The following is a 27,617-nucleotide window of genomic DNA, read 5'->3' as shown; positions in this document are numbered from 1 at the left end:
TTTCTTTGTATTTTGAGGGCGAAATTTTATTTCAATATCCTATTGGAAACTAAAAAATAAGAATTGCTTTGCTTTAAAGTCAAATTGTAAAGGACATTTGCTGGTAGGTAAGACATGATAGTAAAAATAAGGTAGTATAAGGAAACAATTTTTTCATGATTAAATAATAAAAATTTTTAATACAAAATCCTAAAGTATAATTTTCTAATAAAGATATCATATCTATTTGATTACTATCTGAATTGTCACTTAGAGTATTGCTCAGAAGTATAGACATATATTAATAATTGCTAAAAGTATTTTTATATATATTAAATTGATACTTTTTATAAGTTTTACTGAATAATTGTTAATATAATTGAGGGTTCGGGATGGGGAACACATGTATACCTGTGGTGGATTCATTTTGATATTTGGCAAAACTAATACAATTATGTAAAGTTTAAAAATAAAATAAAATTAGAAAAAAAAAAAGAAAATATACTTAAAATAGCCAATTATAGGGTTATTATTTTATGTCCTCCACAAAGTACTACTCAGGAATTTTTGCTACCCAGAAAAAGCTGTAAGTTATTATTACACAATAGACTCATATCCTTTATATTCTACTTCAGCATCTAGCATACTACACTATCCACCCAAAGCAGGCCTTACAACAATTATTAACTGACTGGATCTGATATATATATATATAGCAAAAATGTCTTCAAACTCATACCTGTATTTCAGTTTTTACTTAACGACATTTTCTAACTTTCTGGGCAAACTTAAAACAAAATGAAAATAAATTCAAGACTTTATTTCTGTTTGAAGAATGAAGAATATGAAAGGTTAAAAACATAGGGGTAATTTGGTTTGGCCTTTTTTTTTTTTTTTTTTTGGTTATGAAAGGACATACTTACAGTACAAAACTGCAAACACTCCAGAGTAACATAGAAAAGAATATATTACAAGACTGGTGATAAAAGAAAATAAAGATAATAATCTGATTTACATTTGTCTGGATTTCTTTTTCTTAAGCATACCATAAAACACTACTTTTCTTAAATATAGTATCATATTGTTACACAACTACTTTTTACTTCACAATATGTCTTGTGTATCTTCTTCTGTCTCTATATAGATCTATCATTATTTTAAAATATAGTACAGTATTCCATTAAAAGTTGAGTTCTTTTATAAGTTAAGAAATAAGGTCATGCTGAAATTGTACTTCTGTCATTAAAAGGCCAAAAGTGACATAATGTAGTAAAATTCACAAAATATTAAATGGCTTAAAAATATGATGGGATCTAAAATTTTATACTTTTTACCTCAGATATAGGTCTTTATAGTAGTGCAAATCTAAATTACAAACATATCTATTCACCAAACATTTACTGAATGCCCATTATGTGCTAAGTAGAATATCAGACATGAAATGATGTTAAGACAAAAGTCCTGCTTTTTTAAAAAGCTCACAAATAACTAAGGGAGAGACATATAAACAGACCAAATATATATATATATTTAATCTATACATATATGATTAAGGCACTAAACAAACAGAAGAACATTATCTCTGCTTGGAAAAAGTGGAAAAAACATCTCTATAAAGGAGGCATCAGATGAGCAGGATCTCAAAGAATGAGTAGACACCTGCCAAGTAGAGAAGAGACTGAGCATATATATAATGGTAGGGAGTCATAATGAGACCTAACTGATTCAGGGAATAGTGGTGCTAGAGGTAAGCAACAAAGCAGAAGTGGCAAGGAGCGAGACTGGAGACAGGTACTGGGCCCAGACTATGAAGGCTTCTATACACCCAGTACTAAGGAGTTGGTCCTTATCCTATAGGCAATACAGAACAAGAAGAGCTCTTTCGCAGAGTAAGGTCTGATATTTAGATTGATAACTCTGGCAATAACCAGAATAGAGAGGGATGAATGGCATGGAGACCACCGAGGAATCTGTTTTAATAGACCAAGCAAAAGGAGGGGATATGCAGACAGATGATTCATTTTGCTGTTCAGTAAAAACTAACACAACATTATAAAGCAGCTATACTCCAATAAACGTTAATTTTTAAAACACAGAGAATGTCTGACAACAAATACACCAGACGGAAACAGTGGCTATGTGAGAGAAGTAGAACCGAGAGAGGAAAAACAGGGGATTATTTTACTTTATAACTTCTACAGAGTATGAATTTTTTTTTAAATTCATTACTTTGATAACAATAATTTTTTTAAAAGAACAAGCAGTAAAGGTGCACAATTAACAGTAGCAGTAGGGATGGAGTACATGGCTAGATCTGAAAGACATTTCGAAGGATATGAGTTGGTAATTTGGAAAGGACAGAGTAAAGGTTAATTAGAGAAGAGGATAATAAAGTCATAAATCAAAATATAGAAACAGAAAGGAGAGGCAAGTTGGAGAAAAAGCTAAAGATTTTTTAAAAAAATTTACTTTGAGACACATTGAAATGTCTGAGGTACCTATTAGATATCCAGGTAAAATTTTCCACAACTAGATAGAAATGCAAGTCTCTTAGACAAGGAAGAAAGCCAGAGTTAAAAGAAACACATTTGGAAATTACCAGCAAATAAAACACAGTCAAAGACATAAACCAAAGCTAACACCTAGTATGTGCTACAGGGCCTTCCAGATTACCTCCAAATCACCTTCTCATTATATCGGGAATAAATCAGAAATTGCTGGGGCCAATTTTAACTAGTACTCAACTGTGGACAATATACTCAAATAATCACTCAAGTCTCTTGCTTTTCACTAAAAATAATAAAAATTAAAGCTACTTTGGGAGCTATAGTTAAAAAGACATAATGATGTATGGTCTGATGGTTTCTTTCATAACTCTATACCTATGCTTACACTCAAATTCACTTTAATTTTGAATTGCTTTGATCTTTATAATTTATCTCTAGATTACTTTGTTTCTATTACTTTGCAAATCTTACAACAGCTTTTGACCAAAAGCAATATAATTCTGACCTGAAGTAATGATAATGCTTTATAATCTTCCTCTTAAAAGCAGAGGTTAAAGAAAAATCTCTCTGAAGGCATCTGAAATTAAGGTACTTTGCTCTTGATCAGTCATGCACATCAAGAACCAATTTATCTCTGCAATTAGTTTTCTCAGTGCACATTCTATGAGATTGGACAGGCAGGCTGAATGCAAAGATTCCACACGGAGATGTATTATAGAGAGACGAAGAAAGTCCCCAGATAGAAAGTAAAAACAACTGCTATCTGAATAAACTGAAAATACATGATACTACCTAACAGCCTCAGGAGCAAAGTGAAAGTGATCTTACATTAAAAAGAGAGGGAATGGGGGCTAAACAGCGCATCATCCTACGGAGCAACACCTCAAGAAATAAGCATTTGATATCTCAACCCTTCCAACCTGTCCACAGTACAATATAATGGAAAGCAAAAGGTTCACTGTGCTCTAGGAATGAGTCACAGACTTTAAGGCCACTTCCCTTTTCTCTCTGTACTCCTGCTATGCCACTCAGAATCTCAGTCAAGTGCCCCTTCCTCTCCTCTTTAACACATGCTGCTATAATATAGGTAGTATGGCCAAAGAAAGGTAAGCCTGCTGCTAAAGACCCAGGAGCTTCTCTGATGGATGGGACTCATGCTATAGGCTTCAATTTTTGACCAGCCAGAATGGATTTTACCTTTTATGTATTATTTTTTAAATTCCCCTTATACTTTTAAAGGCCACCTGGCATGGTCTACTTTCTTAGCAACACAATGCCAAAACCAGTTTTAATATAAAATAAGAAAGAATAACTTTTAAAAGCTACAGATTACATATTCCTAAATATGTACTCAATTTGTAGAGATTTACTAAACAAGTTTTTGTCATTGTTTTTAAATGTTCTATATCACTCTCCTCTCAAGGGCTTCTTCTGTAAGACAAAATAAATTGTCCTCAGGGTATTGAGTAATTCAAATTAGTTAATTCCTGTCTCACCTATCTTCACCTTCACCTCTTCTCAACAAAGGAATCCCCAAATCTCATACATTCTAAAGCACTAAAATAATATTCACAAGGAAAGAGGACAAACTGGAACAGCTTAAACAGGAAGAGAAAATGGTAACAGAGCATAATAAAGCAATGATAGCTGTAATAATCAATACTGTTGCCTGATACTCAGACTTGTTAGTAGTAGTAGTGTCAGTCGCTCAGTCGTATCCGACTCTTTGTGACCCCGACTCTTGGCAACCCCACAGACTGTATAGCTCACCAGGCTCCTCTGTCCATGGGAGTCTCCAGGCAAGAAAACTGGAGTGGGTTGCCCTTCCCTTCTTCAGAGGATCTTCCCAACCCAGGGATCAAACTTTAAGAACCTCACAAATATCATCTCATTTTATTAGAAGACATGATACTTTGACAGTGCTTTCTATGTTGAGTCATATCTTTTTTTTCTTTATTGAGGTATAATTTAAAAACAGCAAAATGCACAGGCTTTAAGTACACAGTTCAATGACTTTTAAAAAAGAGAGACAAGCAACACCATCACCCCAGAAAGTTTCTTTTCCAGTTAATACCTCTACCCTGACCACCTGAGGCAAACTACTGTGCTAATTTCTACCACAATAGATCACTTTTACCTTTTCTTGAATAGCACATAAATGGAATCATTCAGTATATACTCCTTTGTACAATAATGTATTTTTAAGATTCATCCATGTTTTGCTGTATCAGTTGTTTTTTTCTTTTTACTGCTAAATAAATTTTCATTCTCTTGGATACATACTTTGGTGTAGAACTTCTGGGTGACAGGATGAGATATATGTTTAATTTTATAAGAAATTACCAAAGTGGTTGTATCATTTTATACATTAAGGTAGCAATGTATTAGAGTTCTAAATATTCCACACTCTTGCCAATATCTTATAGTATTCTTAATTATAGCCATTCTGATAGGCGTAATACCTTATTGTAATTTTATAATGCATTTTCCTGATAACCGAAGATGGTGAGCACCTCTTTACGTGTTTACTGGACATTCCAATATCTTCTTTTCTGAAGTATCTGTTCAAGGCTTTTGATTAAAGTTGTCATTTTATATTTATATATTCTGAATATGAGTCCTTTGGCAAATAAGCAAATTGGAGATACTTCTTTCCTGTTTGCAGTCGGCATTTTCAGTTAAAAAGAGATGATGGTGAAGCACTTCCCTGGTGGTACAGTGGTAAGAATCCACCTGCCAATGCAGGGGACATGTGTTCAATCCCTGGTCTAGGAAGATTACACATGCCACAGAGCAACTAAGCCAGTGTGCCACAACTACTGAGCCCCCAAGCCACAATTACTGAGCCCATGTGTTGCAACTACTGAAGCTTGTGTGCCTAGAGCCTGTGCTCTGCAACGAGAAGCCGCTGCAATGAGAAGCCCATGCACCGCAACTAGAGAAAGCAAGCATGCAGCAACAAAGACCCAGTGCAACCAAAAAATAAATAAATAAAAAAAATTTAAGAATGATGGTGAAGAATTTATTTATTTTGGCCACACTGCACAACTTATGGGACCTTAGTTCTCTGACCAGGGATAGAACTTGCACCCTCAGCAGTGAAAGCACAGAGTTCTAACCACTTGACCACTGGGGAATTCCCTGCCTTTTCATTTTTAACACTGTCATCAGTGAGAAGAATTTTAAAGTTTTGGAAAGACCAATATACAATTTTTTTTTTCTCTTACAGTTCAGTGCCTATACTGTCCTAGGAAATTTTTGTCTACCTGAAAATTTCAAAGATATTCTTAGATGTTTTCTTCTAAATGTATAGTTTTAGCTTTCAGTTCCGTTCAGTTCAGTCACTCAGTCGTGTCTGACTCTTTGCGACCCCATGAATTGCAGCAAGCCAAGCCTCCCTGTCCATCACCAACTCCCGGAGTTCACCCAAACTATATCCATAGAGTCAGTGATGCCATCCAGCCACCTCATCCTCTGTCATCCCCTTCTCCTCCTGCCCCCAATCCCTCCCAGCATCAGAATCTTTTCCAATGAGTCAACTCTTCGCATGAGGTGGCCAAAGTATTGTAGTTTCAGCTTTAGCATCATTCCTTCCAAAGAAATCCCAGGACTGATCTCCTTTAGGATGGACTGGTTGGATCTCCTTGCAGTCCAAGGGACTCTCAAGAGTCTTCTCCAACACCACAGTTCAAAAGCATCAAGTCTTTGGCGCTCAGCTTTCTTCACAGTCCAACTCTCATATCCACATATGATCACTGGAAAAACCATAGCCTTAACTAGATGGACCTTTGTTGGCAAAGTAATGTCTCTGCTTTTGAATATGCTATCTAGGTTAGTCATAACTTTCCTTCCAAGGAGTAAGTGTCTTTTAATTTCACGGCTGCAATCACCATCTGCAGTTATTTTGGAGTCCAAAAAAAATAAAGTCTGACACTGTTTCCATTGTTTCCCCATCTATTTGCCATGAAGGGATGGGACCACATGCCATGATCTTCGTTTTCTGAATGTTGAGCTTTAAGCCAACTTTTTCACTCTCCTCTTTCACTCTCATCAAGAGGCTTTTTAGTTCCTCTTCACTTTCTACCATAAGGGTGGTGTCATCTGCATATCTGAGGTTATTGATATTTCTCCCTGCAATTTTGATTCCAGTTTGTGCTTCTTCCAGCTTTACGCTTAGATAAATGATCCATCTCAAATTAATGGTTATGCACGCTATGAGAATATTTCATGATTTTTTTCCCCATTCACACATCCAGATGTTCCATCACCATTTGTTGAAAAGCATTTCCTTTCCCCCACCGAACTGCACTGGTGCTTTTCTCAAAAATAAAATGACAAAATATATATGGATATATTTCTGGGCTTTTTAAGGCAACTATTTCAAATTTAAATCTAAAATTAATAAAATTTAGAGGAATTTGATGGTAGTATGCTAATAAAAACTCAATGAAATATTGCAGCAAACTATTGCTACATCCTAAATTAGACAATACTATTCTAACTGATGTGTAAAGTGTCATACTAAGAACAATCACATCTACAGTAAACCACTGATATTTGGGGATTTAATATTTATGGTTTCAATCATCTGTGGTATCTCTAAATAGCCATGATGTATAAAGCCATAATTTTGTTAAGGCACAATCTGAATCATGTGCTCTGAGGCTTGTTTACATGTAAGTAACTTACCAAAGGAATAACCCTAGCTGACTCTTCAGTATCCACATCTCAGCAAGGTTCATGACCAATCTTATGATTTCATTTCATGGGTAAAATTATGTTACCCTGGTATTTCTCAACTATGGAGATTCACAATGGTTCTGGATTATGTTAATCAAGAATGTCAATGGCAGAAAAATGTTAAAGAACACTTTTTATAAATGAGTTTAAAAATGTGCAAAGGACTTGAATATTTACCCAAAGAAGATATACAATCCCATTCTTGGGCATATATCTGGAGAAAACCATAATTAGAAAAGATACATGCATCCCAATGGTCACTGCAGTACTAGCTACAATAGCTAAGACATGAAAGCAACCTACATGTTCATTGACATGTGAATAAAGAATATGTGGTACACATACACAATGGAATACTATATAGCCATTAAAAAGAATGAAATAATGACATTTGCAGCAACATGGATGAATCTAGAGATTGTCATACTAAGTGAAATAAGTCAGACCAAGAAGGACAAATGTCGTATGATATTACTTATATGTAAAATCAAAAAAGAAATGATACAAATGAACTTATTTGTAAAACAGAAATAGAGTCACAGATGTGGAAAACAAACTGATCGTTACTGGGGAAACAAGGAGGAGGGATAAATTCAGAGATTAGGATGGGACATGTACACTGCTGCTGCTGCTGCTAAGTCGCTTCAGTCGTGTCCGACTCTGTGTGACTCCATAGACAGCAGCCCACCAGGCTCTGCTGTCACTGGGACTCTCCAGGCAAGAACACTGGAGTGGGTTGCCATTTCCTTCTCCAATCCATGAAAGTGAAAAGTGAAAGTGAAGTCGCTCAGTCGTGTCAGACTCTTTGCGACCCCATGGGCTGCAGCCTAACCAGGCTCCTCCGTCCATGGGATTTGCCAGGCAAGAGTACTGGAGTGGGGTGCCATCGCCTTCTCCGGACATGTACACTACTATATATAAAATAAGTAACTAATAGGGACCTACTGTATAGCATGGGGTACTCTACTCAATGTTCTGTAATGGCTTGTATGGGAAAAGAATCTAAAAAAGAGTGTATATATGTATAACTGATTCACTTTGCTGTACGACTGAAAGTAACGCAACATTGTAAATCAGTTATATTCCAAGAAAGATTATTTTTAAAAATTAAAAAAAAAAATTTTTCAAAAACAAAGAGCCAACAAGCACATTAAAAGATATTCCATGTCATCAGTTATTAAGGAAATGCATATAAAAACCACAATGAGATGCCATTTCATACCTACTAGGACAACTATAGTCAAAAGACAGACAATAACTGTTGGCACAGATGTATAGAAATTATAAACCATTCTTAACCACTCTGCAGCATGAGACAGCAGAACATTTCATAGAAAAGTATTTTTAGACCTCTGCTTCCCATAATGGAAGACTGGGTAACTCAGATCAAATCTCCCAGATAACTAGAAAAGCTGTTGATTTTAAAAAATTGAATTAAATTTTTTTAAATTGTAAAAATTCTCCAATTTTTACATTGGAGAATTAACAAAGGGTAAAGAATTATGAGGCCACAGTCAAGCAAAGGCAGAAATCAAGAAGTAAGCCACACTTGGGGCTTCTTTTACTATAGGGACATTTGACAATTCTGGAAAAGATGCTTAGGAGGCTATTCAGCCTTTTTTTATCAGTTTCATAAGACTAAAGGAACAAAATTTGCAGTTCAAGGCCTGTCAAGAGTGAGGGCCCTGGCAAAACCCTCAGGATTAGACTGAGGCTCTGAAGGCTGCATCTTAGGAGTAAGAATGAACCAGAAACAAACTAAAAATTTCATGACTGAAGTCAGTTTAGTCATCCAGGTAGACCATAAAATATCAATCCCTGAAAATGAATTAAGGTGATCATGACCTGCTAGTGATTCTTCCTGGCATCTAAGGGCAAAGAAAATTCTCTCTGAAGAAATATATTACCTGAAGTTTTAAGCTATTTCTACAATTTTTCAAATAAAATATCTGGCACATAGTCAAAGAAAATGAGGCATAAAAGAAAAGACAGTATAAATATGATGCAGCAGAAAAAGGCAGATAATAAAAACAGATACAGAGAAGTTCTACATATCAGGATTATCAGAGAAAGAATTTAAGATAACTACTTTAAATTTTCAAAGAGATAGTAGATTACATTAAAATTTTTGGCAGAGAATTCAAAACTACAAATAATGTAAGAAATGTGAAAAATAAACAGAAATTCAAGAATCAAAAAATGTTTTAAAGGGGTGAAATCACACAGAGTATGTTTTCTGGCCAAAACGCAATTATGCCAGAAATCATTAATAAGAAGATAATCTTCATATGTTTGGAAGTTAAATACATCTCTAAATGGAATAAATATACCTTTAATCAAAGAGGAAGTCATAGAGGAAATTAGAAAATATTTTGAACTAAATTATATAAAAAGTAATGCTATACTATGCAGTTAAAATTATATTAATATTAGAGGTTAAGAGACTTAAATGGATCTATTAGAAGAAGAAAGACTAAAAATTAATGAGTTAAGTAACTTTAATAAGATACATGAAATAAAAAAAATAAGATGGCGCTGAACAAAGTTGAAAGAAGGCCATAAAGAGCAGAAATGGATGGACCAGAAAACAAATAGTAGAGAAGATGAACAGAGCCAGAGCTCAGTTCTTTGCAAAGACTAATAAAATTGACAAATCCCTGAGGAATCCAATGCGGGGGCGGGTTGGGGCGGGGTGGCCAGTAACCAGTGCTATGAATTGAAAAGTGGATGTTAGAACTGATCCTGCACATATTAACAAGGTAATAAAAGGATTTTATGAAATCTTTATGCCAGTAAATTTGAAAATTTTGCATGAAATAAATTCCTAGAAAAATATACCTTACCAAAAACATAAGAAAAAATTAAAAATGTGAATAGCTATGGAATGGTTAAGTAACTGAATTTGTAATTAATATGAAATTTGTAAGAGAAATCCTTCTAACAAAGAAAAATACAGAATCAGATGGCTTTATCAGCAAATTCTACCAATCACTGAAGGCAGAAATAATTCTAATTTTTACACAAATTATTCCTGAGAATGATAACAGGGACCACTCCTTAACTTGGACTTCCCTGGTGGCTCAGAGGGTAAAGTGCCTGCCTGCAATGCGGGAGACCTGGGTTCGATCCCTGGGTCGGGAAGATCCCCTGGAGAAGGAAATGGCAACCCACTCCAGTATTCTTGCCTGGAAAATCCCATGGACAGAGAAGCCTGTAGACTACAGTCTATGGGGTCGCAAAGAGTCGGACACGACTGAATGACTTCACTTTCTTCTTTCACTTTCACTCCTTAATTTGGTTTATAAAGCCAGCAATAAAAGAAAAGTATTGATCAAAAATATAAGAAAAGAAGAAAGTGAACATAATTAATGTCAGGATGGTGGTCACCCTCATACACTATTAGTGGGAATGTAAATTGGTACATTTTGATGCCTTTGAACTGAGGTGTTGAAGAAGACTCTTGAGAGTCCCTTAGACTGCAAGGAGATCAAACCAGTCAAACCTAAAGGAAATCAATCCTGAATACTGAGTACACTGGAAGGACTGACACTGAAGCTGAAACTTTCAATACTTTGGCCACCTGATGCAAAGAGCTGACTCATTGGAAAAAGACCCTGATGCTGGGAAAGATTGAAGGCAGGAGGAGAAGGGTACGACAGAGGATGAGATGGCTGGATGGCATCAGAGACTCAATCGACACGAGTTTGAGCAAGTTCCAGGAGATGGTGAAGGACAAGGAGGCCTGGCATGCTGCAGTCCATGGGGTCACAAAGAGTCGGACGTGAAGTGAGTGACTGAACAGCAACAAACTGGTACAGGCACTATGGAGAACAGTATGGAGGTTCCTTAAAAAACTAAAAATAGAGCTATCATATGACCCTGCAATCCACTCCTGGGTGTATATGAAGAAAAATATGATCTGAAAGGATACATATTTACCACATATATTCACCACCAATATTCACCACAGCACTGTTTACTATAACCAAGACATGGAAGCAACCTAAATGTCCATTGACAGAGGAATGGATAAAAAAGATGTGGTACACATATATAATAGAATATTACTCAGCCATTAAAAAGAATAAAATCATGTCATTTGCAGCAACATGGATGGACCTAGAAATCATCATACTGAGTGAAGCGAGTCAGACAGAGGAGAAATATCGTATGACATCCCTTATGTGTGGAATCTAAAGAGGAATGATACAGATAAACTTACGAAACAGAGAGAGATTCACAGACTTAAGAGAATGAACTTGTGGTTGCAGTGGGAGGAATGGAAGGAAGGGATAGTTAGGGAGTTTAGGATGGACATGTACACTCTGTTACATTTAAAATGAATCACCAACAAGGACCTACTATCTTAGCACATGGAACTCTACTCAATGTTATGTGGCAGCCTAGATGAGAGTAAATAAAGACAGAGAGGGAGAATGGGGGAGAGTGGATACATGTATATGTATGGCTGAGTTCTCTCGCTTTTCACCTAAAACTGTCACAACATTGTTGACTGGCTATACCTCAATACCTCACTTCATGGCAAACAGATGGGAAAACAGTGGAAACAGTGAGAGACTTTATATTATTGGGCTCCAAAATCACTGCAGATGGTGACTGCAGCCATGAAATTAAAAGACACTTGCTCCTTGGAAGAAAAGCTATGACCAACCTAGACAGCATATTAAAAAGCAGAGGTATTACTTTACCAACAAGGGTCCATCTGGTCAAAGCTATGGTGTTTCCAGTAGTCATACATGGATGTGAGAGTTGGATGATAAAGAAAACTAAGCGCCAAAGAATTGATACTTTTGAACTGTGGTGTTGGAGAAGACTCTTGAGAGTTCCTTGGACTGCAAGGAGATCCAACCAGTCCATCCTGAAGGAAATCAGTCCTGAATATTCATTGGAAGGACTGATGCTGAGGATGAAACTCCAATACTTTGGTCACCTGATGCGAAGAACTGACTCATTAGAAAAGACCCTGATGCTGTGAAAGATTGAAGACGGGAGGAGAAGGGGACAGCAGAGGATGAGATGGTTGGATGGTATCACTGACTCAATGGACATGAGTTTGAGTAAATTCCAGGAGCTGGCGATGAACAGGGAGGCCTGGTGTGCTGCAGTCCATAGGGTCGCAAAGAGTCAGACACAACTGAGCAATTGAACTGAATTGAACCTCAATACACAATAAAAAGTTAAAATAAAGAAAAAAGAACAGTTCTTTCCTTTAGGCAGGAAGGAAGAAGCTGTAATTGGAAAAGGGCAGGTGGGTTTCTGGGAAATGACAATGTTGTTTCTTGACCTCAGTGGTAGTTCCCACTTATTTGCTTTATAATAAATCATCAAATGCACATTCTGTTTTTTTATTCTTTGCTTTTTATGTATTACAATTTATACTAAAATTTTTATTTAAATTTATGGAACCAGTTTCACTTAATGAGAGAACGGCATAAATATTGTTGACTTTCATTCTTAGATTTCAGTAATATTCTTGACTCTGTCTTTATTTACTCTAAACAGACTTACAACTCATATTTCTTGGAGATTATCTTTTAGAGGTTAATCCTTTAATATTTGCTAGTTTCCAAATTCCACTAACACATTATACTGAAATCTACAATTACATTTTTAAATAAAATCATATTCTTGAATACACTATACTTTCTAATTTGGAACATTGTTTTTAAAACCCAAAATTTCACCTTGGGGGATAACACACATAGATTAACCAATAATCCGTATGTTTGCAAGGTATACAAAATAAAGACAAATGAGATGAGTACAGTTTTGTCTGGGAATAAATAAACATCAATTCAGCAGTTTACCGGAAACTTCCACATCGTTTCCTAACACTGATTATTTTAATTTGTCTTCAATCTTTGTCTACCTAGGCCTCATTTAAAACCCAGGCATCTGCCTAGATGTAAGAAGCTTTTAAAGTAACAGGAAATCTGATTTAATGATCTGAAATATGAATGATCGTTCATAGGGCCAAGTCATTTTATTTCTTCTCTGTAACTATAGTAAAAGGAACAGCTAACTGAACATACCTCAAATTTTATTTTGACAGCGATTATAAAGCCTATAGTGAAATATTGCTCCTATCTACCTTTCTAAATACTTTTTAACATCCCCTTTAAGGCAAACATCAAAACATAGCAGACTAAAACAATTCTGCCTCAAATTATGGAGACCCAAAATTTGGTCTATACACTGTTATGAATCTGATTAACTTAAATAAAAGTTGCTGGAGCTGGACTCTGGCAAGCGGGAGCCACGTTAGACATTACTGACAAAAAGTAGTATTTTCATCATTAAATTTCTTTTTTTTTTTTTTACTTTACAATATTGCATTGGTTTTGCCATACATCAACATGAATCTGCCACGGGTGTACACGTGTTCCCAATCCTGAACCCCCTCCCACCTCCCTCCTAAAATTTCTTACTTTTGGAACATGAGGATTAAATTCCACTGCTCTATGAATTGCTTCCACAGCATTAATTTCTGCTGTGCTTAACCCTCTTCTGGAGGCTGTTTCTGGAGAGAATCTATAAGAAAAGAACAAAATGAAGAAATAAATATTTAAATACATAAATATTTTAATTTATTAATTAAGGTCATCTAGCCCCTGAATCAGAGGTTTCTGGTGATGGCAAAAGTCAAAGTCAAATAGCTACTATACTTTGGTTCAACATATAAAAGAAGGCAGCATAAGAGATAGAAATCTTCAAGTAAGGTGAAGAAAGCCTTCAGAAATCCATTAAAGTCACACTTTGAGCAAAGTAATGAAATAATAAATGCTACACAAGGACATCTAGAGAATCTCATGAAGACAGAAGTATTATATTCTTAGCAAACATTCACTGAGAGGAAAAAAATCTGTGAACATTTCATTCTAATTCACATTAAGGCATTGTAAGCTAAAGTAAAAGAAAACATTTGCTATTTGGTTGGTTTCTGAGTATCTTACCTGTGGAATAAAGAGAAATTCATTAATGGCAGCCAAAAATACAAGGAAATCACAATAATTCAGAATTATAATCTTAGAACAGATAACATGAAACCTATTTCCCTACCATACAACCTTATCATTATCATCACAGCTACTATGTACTGAATATACTTTTTGTCTAGCAATGCTTTCGGCATTTAACACACATAATCTTCACACAACCACCCTATAGTATTATTCTTATTTTATAGATGAGGAAGAAACTCAAAGTGATTAACTTGACCAAAGTTCCACAGCTGGTATGTTGTAGACTTTGAATTTGCACCCAAGTTTACTTAGCTCTAAAAACCTTGCAGTTTCCACTGTTACAGACAGTAAGAATCTTCAAAGCCCCGTAAGTTAAGGGTTATTCAACAGGAAGTTGGGGGAAAAAAGCATTTTTAAAGTCAGTGAATGAAAAACATAATATTGATTTTAGCAGTCTTTCTAAACTTGTAGTTTTCATAACTACTTACTTATCTGAAACAGTCCTTGTCTTCAATAGTGCTGCTGTATAACAGATGGCTGCTGACTTTGGAAGGCTTATATCTATAATAATAATTAATTTAGGTAAGAAACACATAAATATCTTAGGACAATTTTTAGTAATAATAATTCATAGTTCAATTCAACAGATATGTTGATAATAAAGCAGTAAAAGCACATGGACATGAAATTGGAAGACCTGAGTTTGAAATCTTGATTCTACTATTTACCAACTATATATCTTTGAACTAGCCGCAACTTCTTTAACCTCAGTTTTCTCAAAATAGAGAAATGATAATTTTCTAGCATAGATGTCTGTGAAAGTCCTCATACAATATTAGAAAGTACTCAACAAATATTTATAAAAGGCTGCTTGCTGCTGCTGCTGCTGCTGCTAAGTCACATCAGTCGTGTCCGACTCCGTACGACCCCATAGACAGCAGCCCACCAGGCTCCTCTGTCCCTGGGATTTTCCAGGCAAGAATACTGGAGTGGGTTGCCATTTCCTTCTCCAATGCATGCATGCTAAGTTGCTTCAGTCGTGTCTGACTCTGTGAGACCCCATGGACAGCAGCCCACTAGGCTCCCCTGTCCACGGGATTCTCCAGGCAAGAATACTGTAGTGGGTTGCCATTTCCTTCTCCAAATAGGCTGCTTACAATAATAGTATCCAGGGAAAAGGGCACTGTATAGATAGAATACATAAAACCTCCACCTATTCACAGAGAAAAACTAAGATTAAAAAAAAATTAACAGTAGTTAAATCTAAGTGATATAACCATGGGTGATTTTCATTTTCTTCTTCCTATGTTTTCGCATTTTCTACATTTTCTTAAGTGATAGTCTTTTATAAAATAAAAAGAAATTGAGAACTATAATGAAATTATCTTAAAGAATGCCCCAAACAATGTTATCAGGAGAGTAAGACTACAGGACTCTCTTTCCAGATTCCAGAGTTATACTAGCAAATGGAGAACTAAAGAAGTAAACTTGCTTTTAACTTTTTTCAGGACTCTAGAAGAGTTAAAAACTGGGGACTGATAAAAATAACTGAAAACATAGAGGCATATCCAGGTTGCTAGTTTTATTTTATTTTTAATGAATAGGTCCATTCTGATTTTTCACATTCAGTCCTTAAGCTTGTTCATCATACATATCATAAGCAAGCCATACATCTGATAAGTAACATATGGAAAGAATTTCTCACAAATTTCTCCATGAGCCTATATTACTCTAAAGCACTTCCTAAGAATTCCAGATGTTTAAAAGAAATAAACTTCTCTTTCCAAGTGTAATACATTTCAAACTTTCTAAGTCACGGGGATTCCTAAGCTAATGGGTAGGAGCTTACAACAGGACAGTATGAATAAGTGACATATGTGTTCTGATATAGTGAAAGCTATGACAAGAAAAATTATGCTTGTTAGGATGTTCTCAGTTTCAGGTTAAAAGCCGATGGCTCACTCAGAATGAGGAGAAAGACTATGCTTCTTAAAAATTATCTCAACTCCATTTATGATAAACTGGCACTGTTAGAGTACAATAATAAAAACAGCCAACATATATTGACTTCTTACTTTGGGGAAACTAGTAAAGAAATCGAATACCTAAATTTAAGTTCAGGCTTGCCACTTACTGGCTAGGAGACCTTACCCAATTACTTAGCCTTCTTCAACTCCAGTTTCCTTATTTATTAACCGGAAATAGTAAAATACTTGTCCTACCATCTCTCAAGATTGTTGTAAGCATCAGATGAGATAATAAATTACTCTTTTTAACTAAAAAGCATTGTAAAATGTTGTTCTGAGTTACTCATATATACTGCTAAGCAACTTCTGTTAGCCTTCTCCATCACTCCAAAAGAAATGAAGTGTATAGCACTCCATACTTTTCCAATTACGTCACCTAACATACTATGCTTCAATGTAACTACTATCCATTTGTCTGTATGTTCTACCAAACTGCAAACCCTTTAAGGGTTAAGTCCATGTTTTCTTGTTTACCACTGTATTCCAAGTGCCTCACACAGGCACTAAAACAAATGAATATACTTTGACAGAGGGAAAATTTTTCCTTGCAGACTTTTGCTACCAAAAGTATTGATAAAGAAGATACTTAGGGGCTTCCCTGGTGGTCCAGTGGTTAAGAATCTGCCTTGCAATTCAAGGGGACATGGGTTCAACCCCTGGTCAGGGAACTAAGATTCCACGTGCTACAGAGCAACTAAACCTGTGCACCACAACTATTGAGCCCTCACACCACAACTAGAGAGCCTGTGCATTGCAACGAAAGATCTGCGTGACGCAACAAAGATCCTGCATGCGTCAACTAGGACCTGACGTAGCCACATAAGTAAATATTTACAAAAAGAAGAAGATACTTAATAGTGACTTGTGTCCACAGATTCTAAATATTGACTGGAAAGAATGCAAAGAGAAAGTCACAGAAATACCAGAGTAGGATACCATTTGTGATCACTTTATATTGGGGGAAAAAAAAAAACACTCTAACTATGCTATCAACTAAGAGGGGCTTCCCTGCTAGCTCAGCTGGTAAAGAATCAACTAAGAGAATTATCACTCACCATCATATTTTGCTAGAACTGCTTGGACATCTGCATAGGCCTGTAATTCTAAAAGTGATTCTAGGAGATTTTCATGGATGTTCAACATGGTAAGAGGAGGAAATTCTTTCATTAACTGTATATTAAAAGAAAAAAAGATTAAAATTATAGCAAATGAACTCAATACAGAAGTAGAAATTCTTTATTAAAACTTTGGAGACTCAACCTCTAAGAAATTTGTGTATATTAAGTATCTTGTTATAAAACTATCAACTGAAAAAAAAAAAAAAGATTCTGGGGAATCCCCTAGGGGTCCAGTGGTTGGCGCTTTCTCTGCCAGGGCCTGAGGTTTGATCCCTGGTTGGGGAGCTAAGATGCAACAAGATGCATGGTACCACCAATAAATAAATGTTACAAAATAAAAAGCCACACAGTGATTATGCATTAACTTAACCAGCAACTTAAAACATATTTTCCGTTTTGAAAGAATAAAGATAAAGGTTAAGTCATCAAATTTACTTACATCTCTCATTATTTTTACTGCCTCTCTTATTCTTCCCAATTTTCTTGCACACATTGCCAGTCTTCTTTTAATATACACCAGTACATTGGTATCTCTCCCTATTTAAAAAAAACAATAAATGACCCAAAACTATCACTTTTATATTATGACCAGCTATTTCCTTAATATATTTATCTATCAATTTTATTAGCCTGGAAGGCAAATAATTTTATATACCCTGGAAGGTTCAATTAAAATTAAATTGTGTCAGAATGGAAGAATATTAATAATTGTTGAATTTGGGTAATGAACAATGAATGAAAGTTAATTATATTGCTATATTTTTATAGATGTTTGAAGTTTTTTATATTAAAGGCTTAAAATATATATATGTATATATATACATATAGGACTATTTTTGACTCTACATAATCTGAGTACAGTATATATAAAGTAATATGTGTATACTAGGCAAGTAGATTTTACTATTAAAAGACATACATTAATAGAAGAAATAACATGAATCTATTAAGTTTCTGTATAAACAATCTACTATTTTAATATTATCTATTATTTTAACTGACAAAAGATATTCAAAACAAAATTTATATACTAGTGTAAATTTTTGCTCAAGGGCAAAACTACTTCTAGAAAGGGCTAACAAATATTTCTGAACCTATCCCATAACTAAATTTGAGATTATACAAGGACAAATGGCATGACTTTTTTACAGATGTAGTTTCATTAGTTCTAAACTGTAAGATTATATATTCCCACAGTTGTGTGTTATAACAACATGCATTAATGAAACATCCTATATACATCAATATTTAGTTTAGAGAGAAAACATCCAAATTTTAATTTCCACAAACAAAAGATTTAGAACTTAACTCCCAGCAGATAATTCATTATATAAACATATTTCAATTTATTGCCTACTCTTTGCCAAAATCATGAAATTAAACCCTCTGGCCACACAATATAGCAGGAAGCAACAACATTACAAATTCTAACATCTTTGGTAAGTGTCTCAATCACAACTGGGAGAGTATGCCTAAGAGTGGAAAGAAAGGATGTCAGCTGCTATGGCCCATACGATCTCAAACATACTGTAGAGAAAAAAACCACCAAAGAAAGAGTCAATACCAAGTGTAAGGCTGGTTTTTGTGCTAAAGGGCCACTCCCTGGCACTATATGGAGATATTTTTACAGCCTGAAGAGCAAACCAAATGATATATATACCTCTACTACTGCTTAGGTAAGGGTGGATAAAAGTAACAGCTGTTTATCATTATTAGAAGGTTCTCTTGAATCTTGAATATTTTTGAGTTGTGTTTCTCCAATGACCAGCCCAATTCTTGCATGAAATAAATTACTGTTAAGTTTCAGAGCAGCACATCTCTCAATAACCAGAACAGATCTATTCTCTTCCACAAACATTCTCTAGCTAATACACATTTCTGTCTTGCTGACTTGAACAGATCTGTTATATCTCATGAAGAGCAGCTAACTTTTAAGTATTAAGTTTTTAAAAATTTATTGTATTGTGTTTTACACATAAAAGAGGCAACTGCAGGAACTAAAAGACAGGTGAAAATTAGTTCATATTCACTTACTCAGTTGAGCTTCATGCTGAGGACTTTGGTGCTGGCACTGTTGTGACCGCCTATAAATTGTTTCTCCTGCCTTGAGTGCCTGTTTAAATAACCTTTCGGCATCTACAATAGTTGTTGCTTCTTCCTCAGCCAGTAGAACATATGCAGTGGCACAGCTTTAAAGAAAGCAAGCAAGACAATTCTAAGGAAAATGGTAAAGCAAGTAGTTTCTTTCAGTTCAGTTCAGTCGCTCAGTCGTGTCCGACTCTTTGCGACCCATGAACTACAGCACGGCAGGCCTCCCTGTCCATCACCAACTACCGGAGTCCACCCAAACCCATGTCCATTGAGTCGGTGATGCCATTCAACCATCTCATCCTCTGTTACCCCTTCTCCTCCTGCCTTCAATCCTTCCCAGCATCAGGGTCTTTTCCAATGAGTCAGCTCTTTGTATCAGGTAGCCAAAGTATTGGAGTTTCAGCTTCAGCATCAGTCCTTCCAATGAACACCCAGGACTGATCTCCTTTAGGATGGACTGGTTGGATCTCCTTGCAGTCCAAGGGACTCTCAAGAGTCTTCTCCAACACCACAGTTCAAAAGCATCAATTCTTCGGCGCTCAGCTTTCTTTATAGTCCAACTCTCACATCCATACATGATCACTGGAAAAACCATAGCCTTGACTAGACAGACCTTTGTTTGTAGTTTCTTTAGGGTATGTCTATTTACATAACATTTCCCTATCTTTACCTAACTTTCTGTAACAGGGAAGAAAATTTTCTAAGTTAATCACTAAAGGGATGTTGCCTATAAACTTAAATTATACATAATAATACAACTCTCAGAACTCTGCTTCCCAGGATATGAGCATTATGCTAAAAGACTTTTATTTAGCTCACAGGAAACATCTTGGCCAGGCCCACCTGGGAGGAAGAAATTAACACATTCCTCCAGGGGTGGATAGGAACCAGGAAATGTTTGACTTCACTCCTTTCCCTTTTAGTATAAAAGAAGACTGAATTCTAACTGAGGCAAGAGAGTTCTTTGTAAGCATAAATGCACCATCTTCTTGATTTTCTGGCTTTCAGAATAAAGCTGTTATTCCTTGCCCCAACAACTCATTGCTCAATTATTGGCCTGTCATATGGCAAGCACTCGCTATGAGGTCGGACTTGGTAACAAATTTCAGTTATTCATAAACACTTTCTATTTTTTGTTTTTGTTCTATTACTGTTGTTATACCCCTCTTGTGAAGGGGTATTAAATTGTGTTTTTCATTTTTATTTATCTTATGATGAGTGACATTGAGCACCTTTTTATGTACTTTTTGGTCATTTATATATCTTCCTAGAAAAAATGTCTATTCAAATCCTTTGCCCATTTTTAATTGGGTTGTCTTTGTTACTGAGTTGTAAGAGTTCTTTCTATGTTCTGAATACTAGGCCCTTATCAAATATGACTTGCAAATATTTTCTCTCAACCTGTGGGTTGCATTTTCACTTTTTTGACAATATTCTTTGATTGCACAAAAGCTTTTAACTTTGATGAAATCTAATTTATCTAACCATCCCCAAGAAAAAGAAATGCAAAAGGCAAAACAGTTGTCTGAGGAAGCCTTAAAAATTAGCTGAGAAAAGAAGAGAAGTTAAAGACAAAGGAGAAAATGAAAGATATACCCATTTGAATGCAAAGTTCCAAAGAATAGCAAGAAGAGATAAGAAAGCCTTCCTCAGTGATCAATGCTAAGAAATAGAGAAAAACAATAGAATTGGAAAGACTAGAGATCTCTTCAAGAAAATTAGAGATACCAAGGGAACATTTCATGCAAAGATGGGCAAAGTAAAGGACAGAAATGGTATGGACCTAACAGAAGCAGAAGATATTAAGAAGGGGTGGCAAGAATACACAGAAGAATTATACAAAAAAGATCTTCACAATGGTGTGATAACCACCAGATAACCACGATGGTGTGATCACTCACCTATAGCCAGACATCCTGGAATGTGAAGTCAAGTGGGCCTTGATGCTTAGGAAGCATCACTGTGAATAAAGCAAGTGGAGGTGATGGAATTCCAGTTGAGCTATTTCAAATCCTAAAAGATGATGCTGTGAAAGTGCTGCACTCAATATGCCAGCAAATTTGGAAAACTCAGCAGTGGCCACGGGACTGGAAAATGTCAGTTTTCATTTCAATCCCAAAGAAAGGCAATGCCAAAGAATGTTCAAAAAACACACAATTGTACTCATCTCACACGCTAGCAAGTTCAGTTCAGTTCAGTCACTCAGTCGTATCCGACTTTGCGACCCCATGAACCCCATGAAACATGCTAGCAAAGTACTGCTCAAAATTCTCCAAGTCAGGCTTCAATAGTACGTGAACCGTGAGCTTCCAGATGTTCAAGCTGGATTTAGAAAAGACAGAGGAACCAGAGATCAAATTGCCACCCATTGGAAAAAGCAAGAGAGTTCCAGAAAAACATCTACTTCTGCTTTATTGATTATGCCAAAGCCTTTGACTGTGTAGATCACAACAAACTGGAAAATTCTTCAAGATATGGAAATATCAGACTACCTGACCTGCCTCCTGAGAAGTCTGTATGCAGGCAAGAAGCAACAGTTAGAACTGGACATGGAACAACAGACTGGTTCCAAATCAGGAAAGGAGTATGTCAAGGCTGTATATTGTCACCCTGCTTATTTAACTTATATGCAGAGTACATCATGCAAAATGCCAGGCTAGATGAAGCACAAGCTAGAATCAGATTGCCGGGAGAAATATCAATACCCAGATATGCAGATGACACCATGCTTATGGCAGAAAGTGAAGAGGAACTAAACAGCCTCTTGATGAAAGTGAAAGAGGAGAGTGAAAAAAAAGCTGGCTTAAAACAACATTCAAAAAACTAAGATCATGACATCTGGTCCCATCACTTCATGGCAAATAGATGGGGAAACCATTGTTTCAGTGGTTTCAGTGAAAGACTTTTTCTTGGGCTCCAAAATCACTGCAGATGGTGACTGCAACCATGAAATTAAAAAGACGCTTGCTCCTTGGAAGAAAAGCTATGATCAACCTAGACAGCATATTAAAAAGCAGAGACATTACTTTACCAACAAAGGTCCACGTAGTCAAAGCGATGGTTTTTCCAGTAGTCATGGATGGATGTGAGAGTTGGACTATAAAGAAGGCTGAGCACCAAAGAATTGATGCTTTTGAACTGTGGTGTTGGAGAAGACTCTTGAGAGTCCCTTGGACTGCAAGATTCAACCAGTCAATCTTAAAGGAAATCAGTCCTGAATATTCACTGGAAGGACTGATGCTGAAGCTGAAACTCCAATACTTTGGCCACCTGATGCGAAAAACCAACTCCTTGGAAAAGACCTTGATGCTGGGAAAGATTGAAGGCAGGAAGAAAAGGGGACAAGAGAGGATGAGATGGTTGGATGGCATCAGTGACTCGATGGACATGAATCTGAGCAAGCTCCAGGAGCTGGTGATGGACAGGGAAGCCTGGTGTGCTGCAGTCCATGAGGTCACAAAGAGTCAGACACGATTGAGCAACTGAACTGAACTGAATCTTTATTACTCCCTTCCTTCTGCCTTGAGTTTAGTTGGCTCTGCATTTTCTAACTCCTTAAGGTATAAAGCTAAGTCCTTGATTTAAGATCTTTTTTCTTTATTAATGTAGGTATTTACAGCTATAAATTTTTCTCTGAGCATGTACTGCTTTTGCTGTATTTCATGATTTTTGATATGTTATGTTTTCGTTTTCACTCATCCCAAAGCATTTTTCTAATTCATCTTGTGATTTCTCCTTTGACATTATTTGTCTATAGAGTTTGTTGTTTAATTTCCACACATTCCAATATGGTGAAATTTCTGAATTTTCTTCTGTTACTGACTTCTAGTTGCATTTCACGGTAGTGAGGGTAGATAGTTTATAAGATTTCAATCATTTTAAGTTTATTGAGAATTATTTATGCCCTAACTATGATGTATCCTGGAGAATGTTCCATGTATACTTCGGGTATATGGAAATGTTGTTGGGTATGTATCTGTTAGATACAGTTGGTTTACAGTATTGTTTGTTCAAGTCTTCTATTTCTTTGTGTATCTTTTGTCTAGTTATTCTATCCATTATTGAAAATGAGGTGTTGATGTCTTCAACTATTATTGTTGAACTCTATTTCTCCCTCAATTCTGTCAGTTTTTGGTTCATACACTTTGGGGCTGTCTTATTAGATGTATACAAGTTTATAATTGTTGTATCTTCTTGATAAATTGAACTTTTGTCATTATATAATGTCAAACTTTGTCTTGTAAAAATTTTTGTCTTAAATTCTACTTTGTCTGGTATTAGTTTAACCACTCCATTTCTCTTTGGCTACTATTTGCATGGAATTTTGTCTACACTTTCACTTTGTACTTGTGTCCTTGAATCTAAAGAATTTAGATAGCATATAGTTGGACTACTTTTTTTCCCTATCCATTCTGCTAATCAATGCCTCTTAACTGAAGAACTTAATCTATTTACCTTTAAGTAATTAGTGATAAGGAAGAAATTGTTTCCTCCATTTTCCTATTTGTTTTCTATATATCCTGTCTTTTTTGTTGCTATTGTTCTCATTTCCTGCATTATTGCCTTCTTTTGTGTTAGATATTTTCTAGTATACCATTTTGATTCCCTTACTTCTTTTTATCATATTTTTTATTTCTTAGTGTTTAACAGTTAACAATTATATTTAACAACTTACAAAAACCAAGAATGAATTAATAATAATTTAGTTTCAATAGTTTCAAAACTTTGCTCCTATATCGCTTCTCCCCCCTTATGTTGTTATGGTCACAAATTGCAACTATATAAACTGTACATCCATCAACATAGATTTATAAGGACTGTTTTATACAGCTGTCTTTTAAATCATATAGATAAAAAGAACTTCAAACCAAAAAAAAGTTAATATTGACTTCACTTGCCTATGTAGTTACACTTCTGGTGTTCTTCACTGCTTTGTGTGGACTCAAGACTGTCTAGTATCATTTTATTTCACCCTGAAGGCCTCCTTGTAGCATTTCCTGTAGGAGAAGTTCAGGTCTACTAGCACTGAACTGTTTCTGTTTATCTGGGAATGTCTTCTTCTTCTTTTTTTTTTTTTTTTTGGAAGGACAAGGTTGCTGGACACAGAATCCTGAGCTAATAGGTTTTTTCTTCCTGAACTTTAACTATATTATTCCACTGCCTTATATGGTTTCTGATGAGAATCAGCTGTTAATCTTTTTTAGGATTACTTATACGTGATGAGTTGCTTCTCTCTTGCTGCTTTCAGGTACCTGCCCTTATCTCTGGCTCTTGAAAGCTTGATTATAATGCATCTCATTGTGGATATCTTTGAGTATGTCTTATATGGGGTGCACTGAGCTTCTCTGATGTATAGATCCAGACCTTTCATCAAACTTGGGATCTTTTCAGCCAGTATTTCTTCAAATAGTCTTTTTTGCCTTTTTCTCTCTATCTTTTTGGGACTCCATTATGCATAGGTATGTTTAACAGTGTCCCACAGGTTTCTTAGGCTCTGTTCTCTTTGCTTCATTCTTCTATTTTTGACCAAAATCAAGTTTGCTGATTCCTTCTTCTGCCTGTTTAGATCTGCTGCTGAACCCCAATAGGAAATTTTAAATTTCAGTTAAACTTTTCAACTCTAGAATTTCTATTTAGCTTTTATTATTTCTACCTCTTTACTGATACTCTCTAATCTGAGACAGACTCTCATAGTTTCCTTTAATTCTTTGTATATGGCTTCCTTTACATCCTTGAGCATATTTTAAATAGTTGATTTAAAGTTTTTGTCCAGGAAGTCCAAAGTCTGGGCTTCCTCAAGGGCAGTTTCTATTTATTTCCTTGTCTCTGTGAAAGGCATATTTTGCTGTTTTGTATGTCTTATTATTTTTTTGTTGTTGAAAACTGGAAATTTAAAATATTATAATCTAGCAACTCTAGAAATCAGATTTCATCTCCTTCCCAGGGATTGTTGTTGCTGTTTATAGTTGTTTAATAACTTCTGAACTGATTTTGTAGTTTATTTTCTCTATCATGAGTGACTAGTGAAGTCTCTGCTCTTTTAGCATAATGGTTAGTTAGTGACTTGATAGAGATTGCTCTAAACCCCTGAAATCAAAAACAAGACAAAAAACAAGTCTTAGCAGATGGGTTCTGTGTGTGTGTGGGGGCATACCTTCAACATCAGTCAGGCAGTTTACAACTCTACCTTAGCTTTCACTTTCTGTTTGTGCAGGACCTGAAAGTTAGACAGACATGAGAGCTTAGGGCCTGAAGTCTTTTCTGAGCAAGTGCCCAAACTTGGGCATGTGTGTAGCTGCTGAGATTCCAAGGAATATGTGGAAGCTTTTAAAAACCTTTATTTCCCAGTTTCTCATTCCTCAGCCTTTCCCAAGCTTTCTAGTTTGTCTATTGTTTGCCTGTTGTTACCCCTTGCTCCTGGCAGCAGGCCCTAATACATTTGCTGTTAAATATTTTTAACAAATGCCAGCCCACCCACCCCACTAACGGCACCCCCTCCCCCAGTATAGCTGTGTCAGTACTGGGAGAGTTTCAAATTAACCAAAGTAAAAAAGGCAAGCCCTTAGAGCTGGTCCTTCACGGGTTCATCAGACCAGTCAGACCATTTTAGACCACAGTTCTCTGAGAATATGATCCAGTCTGCTTCCTTTGATAGACGGAATTATACCCAGAAGGATGACTGTTGTCTTCAAGGCGGTTACCACTGAGCTAGGGGGTGGAGGATGGGGTTAGTGTAAGTTAAAATACCAAAAATAAATAAATAAAGCTCTCTTAAAGAAATTCAGTTATTTCTTAAAATTGATTAAGCATTCTTTAGGTTGCAATAAACTTCTGATTAGTTTTCAGAGTCTCAATAAACTTGATTCACTCCTTGTTGAGTTCCCTACACTGACATTTTGTTCTACCTTGGGTAAGTCTTCTTAATAAGGATTAATATATCTGTGGTAGGGGAGAAAGGAGGAGTACAGGGACAATGATAAATTCACATTATTCAGGAGGTATTCCTTGATTAATCCCAACTAGGCCCATTTTTCACTCTTGGCATTTATTTAATATTAGATCAATATTTATTGATCTGTCTTAAATATTAAGTTCACTTATACTTTTTAAAATACAAAGTTGATAAAAGGAACTTAAAAAAAAATGCTACTAACATTAAAAATAATAAGGTTAGAGCCATGTTTTTCTTATTTTGAATTCCTTTCCCAATCCTCCAATCCTACTAGCAACTAGAGGTCTCAAGACTGAATGAATGCTTTCAGTGAATGACATAAATGAAAAACAAAATTAAAATGAGTGGCATAAGTATTTTAGTACTCTATCAAGTGTCATCATCAATTAGATCAGTATTCTTCCTTTTGAAAAATATTTCTACCTAATTTCTATTCAAAAGCACAGAAGATAAGTTTACAATTTCAGAAGCAAAAAACAAATGTCAATGAACACTGCAAATCTGTCCCTAGTATGCAAAAAGGGGACTATTAATGACTCCAAATGTCTTAGGGATAGAAAAAAGGAAACAAAATCATTTGCCTGGGTTTCCTTCAAAACAAACTTATTTTCCATATATTATATTTCAAACTTACTCATTGTTTAATTCTAAAGCTTGATAGGCTGCTTTGATTCGAGCTGGAGGATTCCTTTCTCTCCATGCCTTCTGCATAACTGTAGGAAAAACATTTCAAAAGGTAGATGAGATGGCAAACATAAAATATCTTATGCAAAACGTACAAAGAATGATTTATAAGAATAAACAAAGATTAAATAACATGTTCTTAAACATAAACAACAAACTGGGGTGATGGCTCACATTAACCTTATGAAAAGTTTACAATAAATTTGGAAGCTTCACATAAAATAGAATAATATTATTTCTCTGATTTATATGAATAATAACATAGGTGGTACTCAGTCAAGTTAACTATATCATTATTATACATGAACATTTATATATCTAAATGTATATTAAAATTGATATCAGATTATAATTAATGAAATATTCTTGTTCTTTTATCCTTTTGGAAAGGTTCTATGGAACTGCTAAAAATACATAAAAACCTTAAAAACCAGAGTTTTTATCTAATCAAAGATTCAGTTCATAAAGAATGCTTGAATTTGTATTTTATATTAAAGGGGGGAAAAAAGGAATTAATTTAGGACACAGTACATTTA

At 35.5% G+C, this 27,617-nt stretch overlaps 1 protein-coding gene across 19 annotated transcripts in view; it reads right to left on the bottom strand.

The window, feature by feature from the left end:
- ST7L (suppression of tumorigenicity 7 like) overlaps positions 1 to 27,617 on the bottom strand; it is a 147,548-nt gene that overhangs the window by 95,362 nt on the left and 24,569 nt on the right. For 18 of the 19 annotated variants that reach the window (XR_009735303.1, XM_061410787.1, XM_061410778.1 and 15 more), the window contains 6 exons: positions 27,032 to 27,110; positions 19,389 to 19,543; positions 17,794 to 17,891; positions 17,292 to 17,406; positions 14,698 to 14,770; positions 13,676 to 13,778 (listed from right to left, as the gene is read on the bottom strand). Coding sequence is in view for 18 of the 19 variants with exons in the window: in XM_061410787.1 (XP_061266771.1) it covers positions 13,676 to 13,778; positions 14,698 to 14,770; positions 17,292 to 17,406; positions 17,794 to 17,891; positions 19,389 to 19,543; positions 27,032 to 27,110 (623 nt within the window). In the remaining variant the exon portion in view is untranslated. Of the gene's footprint in view, positions 1 to 260; positions 5,220 to 13,675; positions 13,779 to 14,697; positions 14,771 to 17,291; positions 17,407 to 17,793; positions 17,892 to 19,388; positions 19,544 to 27,031; positions 27,111 to 27,617 lie in introns of those variants that run through there. The other variant, XM_061410783.1, reaches the window with a different exon arrangement.

The sequence above is a fragment of the Bos javanicus genome, chromosome 3 (assembly GCF_032452875.1).
Source record: "Bos javanicus breed banteng chromosome 3, ARS-OSU_banteng_1.0, whole genome shotgun sequence".
In the NCBI taxonomy this organism is placed as follows: domain Eukaryota; kingdom Metazoa; phylum Chordata; class Mammalia; order Artiodactyla; family Bovidae; genus Bos; species Bos javanicus.
The sequence above is the reverse complement of the archived record's forward strand: the minus strand, read 5'-3'. Positions and strand labels throughout refer to the sequence as shown.